At 48.2% G+C, this 14795-nt stretch overlaps 1 protein-coding gene across 1 annotated transcript; it reads left to right on the forward strand.

Annotated features, from left to right (window-relative positions):
• The first annotated feature begins 4677 nt into the window (after window positions 1-4677).
• On the forward strand, window positions 4678-13035 carry CXCL14 (C-X-C motif chemokine ligand 14). Its single transcript, XM_080673877.1, has 4 exons — window positions 4678-5220; window positions 5386-5491; window positions 9164-9277; window positions 11917-13035. Exons 1-4 carry the CDS (start codon window positions 5157-5159, stop codon window positions 11930-11932), a joined length of 300 nt encoding a protein of 99 aa, XP_080530003.1. The 5' UTR covers window positions 4678-5156; the 3' UTR covers window positions 11933-13035.
• The last annotated feature ends 1760 nt before the right edge of the window (window positions 13036-14795 follow it).

Genomic DNA, 14795 nt, shown 5'->3' on the forward strand with positions numbered 1-14795 from the left:
TGAAGCAACATTTTACTAATGACTTTTCGGTTTTCCATTTGTCTTTTGTTCAGTTATGTGGCACCCATTTTCCTTCCTTTAAAATCTTTCCCATTGCTTGTAAATGATTGAAAATTGTTTGCTGAGCAACGTTTAATCTTTCTGCAAGTTGTTTTTGAGTTTGACACGCATCTTCATCCAATAATGCTTGTAATTGTTGGTCTTCAAACTTTTTCGGTTGACCTGGATGTTCTTTGTCTTTCACATCGAAATCATCACTTTTAAAGCGTTTAAACCAGCGTTCACAAGTATCTTGAGATGGAGCATGTTCACCATAAGTTTCCTGAAGTATTCAGCAAGACTTTTCTTCAAAATAATGAATTAAAACTTCCCACAAATGCTCTTTTTTTTGGCACGAAATTTGACATTTTTAAGTGTAAAAATATCTATGATGTTAACACCTCCAGCAAATTTGACATATGAAGTCTTGAAGCTTGTTGTCAATACAACAAAATAGCATACATATCAAATCACATATATATCAACATATGTGTAACTCCATCTATTAAAAAAAATCCGCATTATTAACCGGTACACCTCATATATGTTAGGGCCTTCTTTGAAAATATCTTTGCTTGAGTTCTTAACATAGTATAGATGTTTGTCTGCCATGAGGTGGTGCTGAATGAATAAGTGGCAGAATAAAAGCTAATTGGTCTGTCGTATTTGCTGCAGTCATTTTTTTCCATGTTGGGGGGAATTCACGATGCCCTTCTGCTCCCACAAGGCTACCTGGAGCCTAATTCAACTTCACCCAACTATCCCCTGTGCCATTTCCTCTGGGCTTGATAGCTGAGGCTTTCTAAACATTCCAAGTGTAAAGATCAAAACCAGTTGTTGTCCTCAGGGAACCTTAGCCCTGCCTCTCCCTCCACCTCAGAGCAAGACCCTGAGAGGGGTCAGTAGACAGGACTGTTCTAAAGGAGAACCAGCAAAGAGAAGGCAGCTGGCTGCCGGGTTCCACAGGTTGGGGGCAACATTGGGAGAGAAGCACACAGCCCTCCAGAAAAGAATGAGCTGGAGAGAGAGAGGAGTGCCCACCAGGCTTGGACTCACAGCTAGTGGATGCACTACCATTGGAAGCAGGTATTTTGGGGTGCCACACATATGAGAGGTGAAAGGGCCAGACAGGTCTTTAGAGCACAGGATCTCACTGTGGTCTACTTCCTTCCATCTCTCCCCCCACCTCCCCTAGAGAACCAGCATGATTATAAATAGCTGCACACACACACACACACACACACACACACACACACACACACACCAGAATATATACTCCAGAGGGCAGAGCATGTGTGTGCTCCTTCACTACACCACAGAGATCCCCCTGAATTGGGCAGTGCCACTGTGCAAAGAACTGCCTCACCCATGTCCACCTCACCCTGCCTCCTTGATCTACTCAAAGGCCCCAGGTGAAGCTCAGTGGAGAGTCTGCACCCTGAAGGCATGTCAGGGGTCAAGCCTCCCTCACTCTCTGGGTTGAGCAGCATCACTCACAGACCCATTGGCAGCAAAGGCCCTCCATCCTCTTTTGTACCCATGGATCCAGAACTGCTCACACAAACAGGGGTGAGCTCTGTTTGTAAAGACATGATGGTTGTATTTTGCAAACCAAAGATGAGCATACATAGACTAAGGAATACAGTGGGAACAAAATATTGAAATGTCTGACCTCGTCTAGCCTGGGAAGTTGGGAAACATTGGTCCATATTTTTAGGGCCAACTACTTTTCCCTATAAAAGCTCCATGCCCATGATCCCCGGTGCTGTTAGATCCCACTTAATTAATAAGCATATTCTTGAAACAAACAAAAAATCATATTTCACATGCTCTGCCAAAGCTTGGTAGCTAAAAAATTATTTTTTAAAATAAAAATAATTTTGGGGAGGGCAATTTGCATTAAAAGCCTTAAAACAAGCATAATTCTATTTCTGAGACATAATCCAATTTTAAAGGGCTACCCTAAAATTGAGCTCCAAAAATTTTTGTTACACAGCACTGCTTGCAAAAAAATATCCTTGAAAACAATTCCAATGTCCAGCAGAGAGTAATTAAGGTAATTATGGAACATCTGTACAATGGAATGTGCTGTATCTAAAATAACAGTAATAACAATAATCAGCACTTATTGAACATTTACTCTGCTGGGGACCAAGTTACATGCTTCACATGCACCATCTCATTTAATCCTCCCAATGCTGTAGGTACTATTATATCCCCATCTCACAGATGAGAAAATAAATACCCAAAAGAGTTAAGTCATAAGCCAAGATCACACAGATAGTAGGTAGGATTCGCACTCAGGCAGTCTGACTCCAGACAAAAAATGTTTAGCCATTACACTATATGACCTCAAATGATTATCATTAAAAGAGATATTGTAACCCAAGCTGGTTTTGCTCAGTGTATAGAGCATTGGCCTGTGGACTGAAGGGTCCCAGGTTCGATTCCAGTCAAGGGCACAAGCCTGGGTTGGGGGCTTGATTCCCAGTAGGGGGCCTGTAGGAGGAAGCTGATCAATGATTCTCTCTCATCATTGATATTTCTATCTCTCTCTCCCTCTCCTTTCCTCTCTGAAATCAATAAAAATATATATTTTTTTTTAAAAGAGAGATATTGTAGAAGCGAAACTAGTCATGTGGAACAATGCTGATGATACAGTGACAGGGTTGATTATTAAACAGGACTGACTATTAAACAGGGTTGATTATTAAGCATATTATTAAACAGGACATCCATTGATCTCATTTGTGTACAAGCATACAAGCAAAGAGAGAAGGGTTTGAAAAGATAACACTGTAGCATCTTGGTGTAGATTGCTGAGTAGGTGTAAGTGATATGTGTGTGTGTGTGTGTGTGTGTGTGTGTGTGTGTGTGTGTGTTTTCTGATCACAAACGTGCTGGTTTTGTGTTAAGAAAAAATAATTTTAAATTTCAGAAATTAACATAAATGGCCCTGCCACAGTTGGTTGGGCGTTGTCCCATGCACTGAAAGGTTGGTTGTTTGATTCCCAGTCAGGGTACATGACCAGGTTGCAGGCTCAATCCCTGGTAGGGGGCGTGCAGGAGGTAGAAATTGATGTTTCTCTCTCACATCAATGTTTCTTTCTCCTGTGAGCATTCTCTCTCTCTCTCTTTCTCTCTCTCCCTCTCTCTCTAAAATTCACTAAAAATATTTTTTAAAAATTAATATAAATGCCAAAAATAAGTCCCTTGCACTTAACCTCTACATAATCCAAGTGTCCAGTTGTTGGCCTTGCTTTAAGTATAGGTACACAACTGCTTGCATAGGACTCAGGATATGGCCTGAAGCCAGCTCACAGGCACTGCTGGCTCTTTACGGCTCAGCTTCCCCACAAGGAAGCCAAAGCTCCCAACTGAGAGACAACACAGATTCTTCCCACTCTGCCCCTCATCAGCCTGTCTATTCCATACCATCCCCCCAGGATCTCCTCTGGGCACTTTTGCCCCCAGGAAGCTGCTGGGCTAAGAGCACAGAGCTGTGTGAACTGGAAGAGCCTGGCAGCTTCTGCCCTGGCGCCAGCTTTTGCCTGAGATGCAAGCCCCGGGACCCTCGAAGCCTAAGAAGCTCCATCCCGTTGCTGGGTCTATCGAAGAAGTATTTCACCAAATGCCTGAGGGAGGTTGGGTGGCCCAGGGACAACACCAGTTCTGCAGTCACATACTAGTATACTAGGGTCCCTCCCGGCCTAGCCACCTACTTCCTGACTGTGTGATCTTAAAAAGTTATTTCTTCTCTCTGAGCCTGCTTCCATGCCTGTCAAATAATTAAAATACCAACTTGAAAGGGGACTTGTAAGAAGCAAAAGAAAATATATACCTATATAATAATGATATCAATAAGTAAAATTTCCTGAGTACCAACTACTGGCTGGGCATTCTGTTAAACACTTTATATGTCTGATCTTAAGTAGCTCTCACAGCTGCCCTATGATAAGTACTGTGACTACTTGTACTTGCCAGAATGAAAGGAAGGCCAATAGTGGTGAACTCACTTGCACTGTTGAGTAGTGCAACAGGAACTTCTGTCGCTATCCCTGGTCCCCTACCAATGCACCACACAACCTGGCACGATGTCTGGAACATGGACTCCATCCAGATGATTATCACTGTCATATCTCCCTACTTGGCCTCTGCATGGCTTTGTAAGAATGGTATAACAGTGAGGAACCTCTGCCTGGTTCTCCCCACCCGCAGACAGCTGACACAGCCAGGGGCCATATACCCACTTTAGGAAGCCTTCCTCTAAGAGTGATCAAACCTCCCACAGACATACTCTTTGAGCCAGCTCCAGTGACCACAGGTGATGGTTTTGCTGCTGTACAACCAACCTATGGCAACCTCCCCCCAACCAGGCCTTCTGCTCTGGCCACCATGGCTGCTGGCCCAACAGGGACTGCTCACACCCTAGGTGTCAGGCCCACTGGTACTCACACCTGGCACCTGCCCCCAAACCCTGTCAATTCTTCTCAGAAGATCTGGGCCACAGGCCTGGGTCTCCCATTTGCTCAAAAGAGCAGATCAGTCTGTCCAGAGGGAACTAAGCAAACCAGAAAAGCAGTGCCCTTAAGCAGCCTCTCAACTGTCCAGTGGAGCCAGGGCACTGGCTGTGTGTGCACGTGCTGGAGTTTGGGTGTGCAAGTGTGTGCAGGAGTGTGTGGGAGCGCGGGTAGCGGATTAACTGTGCGAATACGCGTGTGTTCATGGCTGGGAGTATGTGCCGCTGGATGAGGTTTGGGGTGGGCGGGCTAAGATGGTCTCCTCCCCCCACTGAGTTAAGAAATCTCAGTGAGTCACCGAATGGTTCTGCATATTAATGAGCTCACTCTCCGCGAGGGCAAGAGCGGATTTAAAAGAGGCCTGGGCGGGAGGAGGGAGGCTGTGGAAGGAACGCCGAGCCCAGAGCGAGCTCAGTGAAGGAGGCACCCACCGACGGGCGCGCAGTGGAGCTAGAGGAGCCGAGAGGAGCCGGGAGTCGCTCTCCGGGCACAGAGAAGAGCGCAGCCGGCAGTGTCTCCCGGCTACTGCACGGAAGGGCGGGCGCCCTCCCCTTGTCCCTGCTCCCGCACCGCGAGCGCCGTGCCCCTCTGGCCAGCATGAGGCTCCTGACCGCTGCTCTGCTCCTGCTGCTTCTGGCTCTGTGTGCCGCGGGAGTGGACGGTGAGTGCCCAGAAGGTCCTTTGTCGTCCTTCTGTCCCATTCTGGGGAACCCAAGCGCCAAATGCTAGGTTTGGTGAGATCCAGGGTTCTGAGTTGGGCACCGAGTGCGTAGAAGGGTAAGAGACCCTGCCCTCAACTGAGCGGCCTCTGGGCACTCTTTCGCAGGGTCCAAATGCAAGTGCTCCCGGAAGGGGCCCAAAATCCGCTACAGCGACGTGAAGAAGCTGGAGATGAAGCCAAAGTACCCGCACTGCGAGGAGAAGATGGTTATGTGAGTTCCCACTCCAAGCTTGTGTGTGCCGCTCTTAACCTGGTGCAGGGGCATAGCGTGGGGCTGGGTCAGGCTAACAAACATCTCTCCACCTTTGGCAGGGCCTTGGCAGAGCCTTTGTAATTGCCCAGTGAGTCAGTCCTTAGGGCGCTGGTGCAACAGTCTGGAAGAGAGTTTCGAAAGAGGGTCACTGTCCTGTACTCCGGGAACAGCCTCTCCCAGTTCACCCTTGCTAGGATTCAAATGGGTAGCCCTGTGTTTTCACTGCCCAGCTTTCTAGGGTGATGAAGGGTTAAATGACTCCCGCGTGCCAACTTAGAATAACACCCAGCTTGCAAGCACTCAAAGTACACCCAGAACTATTGAATTTGCACCCAGACTGTGAGGTGTGCTGCCTTCCTATTACTGGAGAGAGGATTAAAGTAAACATTGTCCTAAGTCCTCAGAACCTCCTTTCAGAGCCTTTTTCCAATCAGGGGACCATCCATGGCCGGTTTTCAGCTTCTAGCAATTTCATTTTGAGAATGGTCCCTCACTCTTCCTTCTCCAGCTGGACTCCTGTAGGTTCCTGAGCCTGTGTGGAGGGATCTGCTGGGGTTAATGTGCCACGTGGTTGGAGCTCTGCTTGGTGGGGATGTGGGAAATATCTTTGAAACTGGGGCAGAGAGAACACTGAGTCTCTTTGCTCCTCTGCCTTCCCAGTTAACCACTTGAGGCCAGCACCACTGTTTCCCCATCAATATGCTTTTGGCCAGGAAGGGAGCTGTTGGCAAAGCAGCTACCAAATAAATATCTGCCACGGACCACTGGCCCCTCTTCCCCACCCCAGAAACAGGACACACACTATTCTCAGTCTGGGCAAGTACCTTCCACCACTGGCCCCACTGGCCCAAAGGCCACAGTCTGCAAAGGCAGTCCCCAATCCCCACTGCTACCTGGAGGCTGCAGAGTGGGGCTGAAGGTAGAGGAATTCTGAGAACCAATGGCCTGGGCTGAACCCCACTGCCTTCTTCCTGGACACTTAAATTAACCTCTTGCCCCTGCCCCTTTTGCCTTGCCCCTTCCTTTATGGAGCCAGGTCCAGAAAAACAGCCAGAAAATTCTTTTTGTGGGGGCCAGAGATCACAGGAGCTGAAGCCCTTCAGTTCACAGCTTGAGGACTGAAAAATGATAGGGACATTGCAAATTAAGTTTGCAGTCCTCAAAGTGCTGAAAAGTGCTCCAAGTCCAGTTGCTGAGACCTTTCAGGGGAGGAGAAGCAGGGTGTGAGGTACAATGACATCTTGAAAGGACAGAACACTAGTCATTAGGCCTGTTCTTTTTCCTGGCTAAACTTTTGAGAATAGAGAGGAAACTGACAGGCAAGTGCATGAGATGGCTGTATGCAGCCTTGTGAAAACTTGTAGGAGCCTCATGAGATCCACATGCAGTCACGCTCTCCTAAGCCTCTGTTCCACACCCAGAACAACCCCTATCCCTGAAGGGCTGGAGGTCCACTTCCCTCAAGCCTCTAAGATTCTCTAGATCAGACGAAGGGCCAGTACTTTTTGCCAAACCAGATTTTCAGCCACACAGGCTGAACAAAAGCAAGTTTTCCAGCTCACCCTGAGTTACCCAGAACTCTCTGATGGCAGGGGAGGGATGCTGCCTGCTTTGTAAGTGGGAGTCCTTGCACTGAGAAGGGTCCAGGAAAGTCCAGATTCTAGAAAGACCAATCTGTGTCATATGTCCATTGACTTCTTGCCAAAACCCTCGGCACCCTAGAACCACTGAGGAGAGGGACACAGGACCCAGAATTTCTGAGTAATTGCTGGGGGCAGAAATCCTCATGTCTTCACCCCACAACCAATTTTCATAGTCCCAGTATTGTGACAGAGCATTTGAACCTGTGGTTGAGGGCTGAGCATACTCTCCTGCTCCCCAACCTTCAGGTCTCCAGACTTGGAATTCTGCGCCTGCACACTGACCTGAAAAGGGATTTTTCTCAGGCTTTGCCATGTCCTTTTACTGCAAGTAAAAGAGCAACATTGCAGGCAATGCAGGAGCTAAATTCCTGCAGAGTGGTAGAGTACCACAGGGGAGGAGAATGACCAGATTCCACTCTGAAGCCTGGCTCCATGCTCCAGACATTAAAGGAGGCACAAGACCTGGGGAGCGACAGGCCCCTCATAAAGAGGGCCAGTGAAGTCAGGGCCCAGTCATCCAGCATCAGTGGAAGACCCATCTCTGCCCCCAGGATGCTTATGCAGTTGTGGGGGGGGGGGGCGGGCATGGAAACTCAGAGCACATGAGCTGGGAGAAAACAGCTGGCCCACAAATACTCTGCCCTCATTCTGGTGGCAAGATTCAACTTCCTCGCCCGTCAATTAGAGACTCAGTTCATAGAGACTCTGATCCCTTCTAGAACTTAGCATATAAGCCCTAACCTTTATCTTTGGGGATCTGCAGGAATTAGCTGACCTCTCTCCCTCCCTTCCTGCTCTTCCCACTTGGACCCCCAGCCACCTCTCCTTCCCACACCACCCCCGATTCCCCAGCATCTGAGTCCTCCCCATACCTTGTTCTTGCTGTGATCTCTCAGGGAGTGACATCCTCACTTCTCACCTTCCACTTTTCCATATCCCATAGGTGGTCCCTAATTCTTGAACAGCATTCTTCCTCCCAGAAGCTTCCTCCTAACTCCTGCCACCATGGCCCAGCCCTGGCTGAGAGGGGCATAGCAGTTCTGGGCAGCAGTCTTGCCTCCCACTCCAGGCTGAAGCTCCTGTACTAAGGCTTCTTTCTCATCTTGCATGACAATTACTAATAACAATAACTATTCATTGTGCATCTACCAGGTGCTAGACACTTTGCATAGATTATGTCCTTTAGTCATCCCAATAATCCTAAGAGGTAGGTCCTACTATTACACCCATTTTACAGATAAGCAAACTGGAATCAGAAAGGTTACCCAAGATCCCACAGACAGACCTGGGATTCAGACCCAAGCCCTACCATCTATACAATGCCACCTGCTTCTCTACTGGCTAATAGAGGTCTGAAGAGAGGTCTTACTTTTCTGCCCAAGGGTGAGGCAGCTGGGACTTCAAGCTCAGGAACAACAATGGGCTTCAAGGCCAACAAGACTTAGCGTCAGGATCAACAGTCCTGAGATAATCTGCAGAGGGTTGGGGAGAACTGGGGTTTGAAGAATCAGATGGAGACCACAGTGTGTGCAGAGCATGTCCAAGCCCTGCTGTGGAGTAACTCAAACCCAAGGAAAGAGGCCTTGCCATGCATACCTTGAGGCATTAGCACCCTCCACCTCTAAACCTCAGGTTCTTAGGAGCTATTGTCCATGGAAGGTTTGAGCCCTGTAGACAATACCCTGCTTGCAGGTGGGGGTGGAGGGAGTTGGAGGGTGGGGAGACACTATCCCAGACTCTGAGAGCTCCAGGGGGAAAAGTGAAAGCCGATCACTCAGTAGATATGGAGTCAAAGATTAAGAGGACAACCCAAATCTTCCAGAGAGCCAGCCAAGGAGTGAACATATAGGTAGGTTCCCTTGAAATGAGGGAGGAGGCCACAGTCTCTCAGTGCCCTGATTGGGACAGGCCAGGGCAACCCACAGGCCACACTAAGGGGCTATCATTCAGGTTCCTCAATCCTCTACCCTATCCTACTCCATTTCAGCATCACCACCAAAAGCGTGTCCAGATACCGGGGTCAGGAGCACTGCCTGCACCCCAAGCTGCAGAGCACCAAGAGATTCATCAAGTGGTACAATGCCTGGAATGAGAAGCGCAGGTATGCCTCACCTTCCTCCCCCTCATCCCCAGACCCAGATCCTGGACACCTTGTAGGTCCTCTAGCCATGTTTAATGGGTGAACACCCATCACAATAACCACAGTATGCAGATACCCAGACACTGCTTACATACCCCCAAGAATGAGGAACTAACCACTTAAAGTAGGCTATTGCTGTCTTAGACAGTTATAAGCATGAAAAATGTATCCTTTTATGAACTAACGTTTGTTTCATTTTAAATTTTATGTTACAGTCTTAATTCCTCTCCTTATTTAAATAACTTAAAGTTATATGACTCTGGGTTTGCCTCTGTCCAAGGCTGAGTGAGCACCTGGCACAGTTCTCTCTGTGATTCTTATGGGGTGAAACATGACCACTTAAGTGGCTGGGTTTATTCATTATAAAACTGTAGGTACAACCACAAGATGATAAGAATGACTCCCTGCCAACAATAGATTCTCCCATGATGCCCAGAAAACTGATAAACTCCTTCCCATGCAGGTGCAGGGAGACCTTGGGTTTGACCCTTTAAAATCAGATCTATTCTTAACCTTAGGGGCAGCAGTAGCCAGACCACCTAAGCCCTGAACCAGACCCCTACCCCTCTGGGTTCTGTTTCCCTATAAATAGAAGATAGGGTTTCACAGCTCTGATCTCCTGGGGTCCTATGTCTGGCCTCAGAGGGGAGGCAAGTTCCTGGTTTCTCCTATACCACATAAAGGTGAGCCTGTCCTGGAGCACACCTGTCCTTGCACACTCAGAGACTGTTTACACCTGTATCTGCACAGCCATGGACACACACACACACACACACATACACACACACACACACACACGTGCATGCTCACGTGCACAGCTGAGTTTCCCAGGAGCTGGTGCCAGCACCTCATTCAGCAGAGAAGGAAACCAAGGCTAAGTGTGGATGGGGAGTGACATCTCAGGAGCACAAGGAAGAAAGCCAGGCTTCCCAGTCACCTTCTCCCTCCCTACCTCTGGTCCCTGTGCTACCCCTTCTACATTAAGCTCAGCCTATGAACAGCTCCCCTATAGTTGAAACTTGGGTATAATCCCAGTACCTGAATCTTTTGAGCTGTCTCCAAAACTGCCTGATCTGCAGTTGCTTGAAATAGAAAATGATGAGAGTGAGATATTATTTTCTACAAGTCTAATGGGAATGAAGCCCTCTTTCTGATCAGGGCAGCTCACGTGGCAAAAGCAGCATTGTCTCATCCACTGTAATGCTCCAGGCCCTGTGTCATCAAAAGTGTAAAGAGGCTAACCTCAGTGCCAGTTCATGGAAGGGTTGTGAACATCTTCGCTGGACTGCTGGGAGATACTCAGGCCTTTTTATAGGGGTACTTACCCCTCACCCCTCCACCTAGGCCACAGCTTTGATGAAGAGGAGGCAGGCATGGATCCATGCAGCCCTGACCTTCTTATTTCTGCAAATTCCAATGATGACAGCAGTGAGGGCACTTCTATTCCCAGAACTCCGTCACTTCATTATAAAATAAGTTCATCCCTTTCTTGGAATACTGAGGTATCTTGGAAGAGGAAGGGGGCATTCCCTTGTCCTTCCCACCTCCCCTCCCCCTGTAAAGGGTTGAAAATGTCTCCATAAATGTAGAATGGATATAAGGGAACTATCTTGAAGCCCTTTGGAGAAAGAGAAAGAAAGAGGGAGAGAAAGAGGGAGAGGGAGAGGGGGAGGGGGAGGGGAGGGACAAGGGAGGGGGAGGGGAGAGTGGGAGAGAGAGAGAGAATATGCTAAACCTAGGATAGAAGAAGGAGAGGACAGTGGGCCAGCCCAGCACCTGGGGTCCAGACTAGAGAGTGCCAAGCACCTCAGGGCCCAGAGCTCTTCCAGCTGCCACTGGCAGCAACAGCAACAGCAGGAATTTGATTTCATGTACAATTAGATGGTCTTACTCAGAAATCAGGAAATAGGCAGAAGGAGCAATGGGTTGTCTGTGAAGTGCAACTCCACAGCAGCCAAGGAGCAGAAGAGAAGGGATTAAAATACTTAGAGATATCTTGGGAGGTGAGGGGGAAAGTCAGCTTGTGAATGCACACAGGCCTGTTAACTACCAGAGGATGTGACCTTGAGCCACAGGCCTGCAAGACAGCCCCAGCCCCACTATACCCTCTTCAGTCTTAAGGCAACTGTCTCTACAACTGCTGTTTTTCCAGAGGATAGACATTCTTTGGGCAAAATACAAAGAAAATCACAAGCCTAAATTGAGGGAGGAGATGCTCCCTCCCCCCCCCCCCCCCCCCCCCCCCCGCTCGCAATCTCCCCACCTCTGCCCATGCTGGAGACAGATCTCCTTCCCACCATTGACATTCAGTATCAATGAGACTCTTGTGCCTCAGGTTCCTCATATACAGAGGGGGTTTGCTTCATAGAGTTTTGAGGATATAATGACTACAGAGGTGGAGGCTGTTTAGAAAGTCAAAGCCAGATTCAGGTGAGCTTTTGTGGTCCTTGTGATGCTTTGAGATGTTCCCCACTTCTCCCAGGCTCCTGCAGTCCTGGGAGGGGCACTGCTGAAGACAAGAATGAAGGAGAGAAACCATAAGCCTGTGCACTGCCCAAATCATGTCCTGAGCCACTTACATGGGTGTGTTTTTTTCCCAGGGTCTACGAAGAATAGGATGAAAAACCCCAGATGGGAAAGCATCATACACGTTGGGAGACAGCAAAGGACTTTGCAGATTAAACACACAAAAAACCTTTCTTTCTCACAGGCATAAGACACAAATTATATATTGTTACAAAGCACTTTTTACCAAGGGTCACTTTTTACATTTTATAGTTGTGTGCAAAAGGCTTCCAGATGTGAGACCCATCTCTCTTGCGCTCCAGATTTCATCACAGGCTGCTTTTACTGAAAAGCTGGAAACTCATGCCTTTCCTTTGTAAAAAATGCTTTTTTGTATTTGTCCAGACATTACTATACACCTGAGCTTTATAAGCACCTAGGAGGAACAGGGAGCTTGGTTGAGACATTTCATAGTAGTGTTGATTCATTCCTAGAGCAGGAAGCTTCCGCTCAGAGGTCCTGGCACCGCGGCACAGCTGCCACGGGCTCTTCTGGGTCAGTCACAGTGGCCTCAGGGGGGACTCCGCAGTGGCCTCAGTCACTGGGCAAGTAAGAGCATATCTCTTTGCGTCTGTTATTTTATGAACTCGAGTTTGACTGCTTCCTCCCCCTGGTTAATTTTTACACACTCTAGGAAACATTTCCAAGATCCTGGGATGGCAAAGCCAACGGTACTTAAGGAATGGTTTGGATCTTCTCTTCACCCCAAGGTGAAGCAGTGAAAGTTCACTGCTTCAATAGTTAATGCTTCAGAAGCACATGAAGTTCCTAACATTGTTAGCAAAACCCTTAGGAGCAAACTTAAATATATACAAATACACACAGAGTATAGAGCTACCGATACATTCTATTGATGAGGGAGAACTTTCAAAGCATCTTTCTTTCCCTCACCACAATGGAACATGCAGTACTAAAGCAATTCCTGCATAATTCTTCAGTGCAGCCCTCTTTTGAAAGCTAAGATAATCATGGGCCCTTTCCTTGTAAATATCTCTTAAGAATGCCCCTGCACACACTGCCCCTTCAGTGTATGCCACATTGTACTGCTGTTGTATGCTATGTAAATGTCAGAAACCATTAGCATTGCATGCAGGGTTCATATTCTTTCTAAGACAAAAAGAAACTGAATAAAATATATTTGAAATGTACCAAAATTCTAGACTACTGACATTTTTTTCTGTTTAAATAAGCCAGGATGACAATCAAATATTTACCACTTTTTGAATAAGCAGGGACAAATACATTGGAAGGAAAACTGGTATTCCCCAAATACCTGTCAACACTGTCACCTCTATGGAATGTCAGCACAGTTCTGAGACAGAAAGCCAGGTCACAAGGCTAAGGCTTCCTCCCTGCCTGAATCCCACACCTGGGCAGGTTCATCAGTGCAGCCAGGTCAGTGTGTATGGGACTGGAGGGTCCCACTATGGTCCCCATTTAGAGAAGAGACTAGATTAGGGACCAGTCAAGATCCCTGTAATAACAGGGCCCCAGGATTCCAGTGGTGCTCAGGGAGGGGCAGGCAGTGCCCACCAGAAGACTGTGGGGCTGTCTTGGAGCCACAGCTGGGAAGATATTGAGGCTCGGCTTCTGCTTCTGCAAGGTGAAGGTGATGAGTGCACACCTCATAGGGCTCCTGAGGCTAAAGGAGGCAGCCACATAAAGAATGCATGGTGAACACTCGGTAAATGTGAGCTCCTCTAATATTCACAAGACGAGGCTACTTGCACTTTGCAAAAACTGCCCACAGCCCCATGTTTCACTGTATCCATGTCAAGCAGGCCCTGAGACAGGCCCCTCTGTGCTGCTTGGGTCCCCCACACTCTGTAGGACTGCCCAAAAGGACATGCCTCCTCCGTCTGCTCTTCTTGTCTGCTTCACTAGGAACCAGGAGCCAGTGACATGCACAGCTGACTCTGCCAACACTGACGGGAACACACAGCATTATCCTGCCCTAGCATGTCCTTAGCACAGTGCCACTGCAGGCCCTTTCCATCATGGCCTCATCTCCTGGCAATACTGTTACACCAAGTGCATTTCTGAAGAAACTAAGGACCAGAGAGGTTAACAACATTGCCTAAGGTCACTCATCACACTGCTCTAATGGCTGAGCCTAACTGCTTTCCTGCTAAGTGGGCCTGGGTGACTGTGAAGGCCTGGTGTTGGTCCCAACTTTCCCCTCATTATGGAGAAAGAAGGGACACTGGACAGGGAAGCCCAGATACCAACCAACAGAGACATCCCCAGTAGGAGGACGCATAACAGGTCTGTAGAGAAGAGGCTAGTCCTTCTCCCCAGGAGCCCTTGCTTGGGCTTTGAGGGAGATGCCAATGTAAAGAAGTCAGCTGACGGAGACCCATCAGCACCAGCCCCCAAATCCCCTACCCTCACCCCCTGCCCCACCAACACAAAGACCTCTCCATCTATCATGGGGTGGAACAGCATTCTCTGAGCTGATCCCTGCGTTTCAGGTTTCACCTTACCCACTTCTACTCACTCTAAACAAGCCACATGCACACCTCCCCACCCTTGCACAGATCTCTTCTGAATCAGCTGTTCTAGTACCAACAGCTCATCTTCCAGCCCTGCTGGCCCATATGTCCCCCTCCATAATCTGACATTCCAACCACAGAGTGGATTCTTAATAACAATAACAATGCCCCCTTACAGTGTGCCAGGCACCAGCCTAGGCACTTGCCCTGATGCTCTATCTCCACCCTCCCCTATACTGCTGTACCCCAGACCAGTCAGGCGATTTGTTTAGAAGGCACTGTGGTCAGTAGAGGAAAGCTGGACTTGAAGCCCCAGTCTGTGAGAAAGCAGGAAGGAGATGTGTGTGACTGTCTCATCCTCCACAGAGACTATGTGTCCCTGGGGAACAAAGTCTGCTTACGCTTCTGTGGATGACTTGGAC

This window comes from Plecotus auritus (genome assembly GCF_963455305.1).
Source record: "Plecotus auritus genome assembly, chromosome: 6".
NCBI lineage: Eukaryota > Metazoa > Chordata > Mammalia > Chiroptera > Vespertilionidae > Plecotus > Plecotus auritus.

Excerpts from the sequence above, each read along its gene's own strand:
- CXCL14 (XM_080673877.1), top strand. The coding sequence starts at position 5,157 with ATGAGGCTCCTGACCGCTGCTCTGCTCCTGCTGCTTCTGGCTCTGTGT. Across the intron at positions 5,221-5,385 it reads GTGTGCCGCGGGAGTGGACG|GGTCCAAATGCAAGTGCTCC; the intron begins GTGAGTGCCCAG and ends ACTCTTTCGCAG. Across the intron at positions 5,492-9,163 it reads TGCGAGGAGAAGATGGTTAT|CATCACCACCAAAAGCGTGT; the intron begins GTGAGTTCCCAC and ends ACTCCATTTCAG.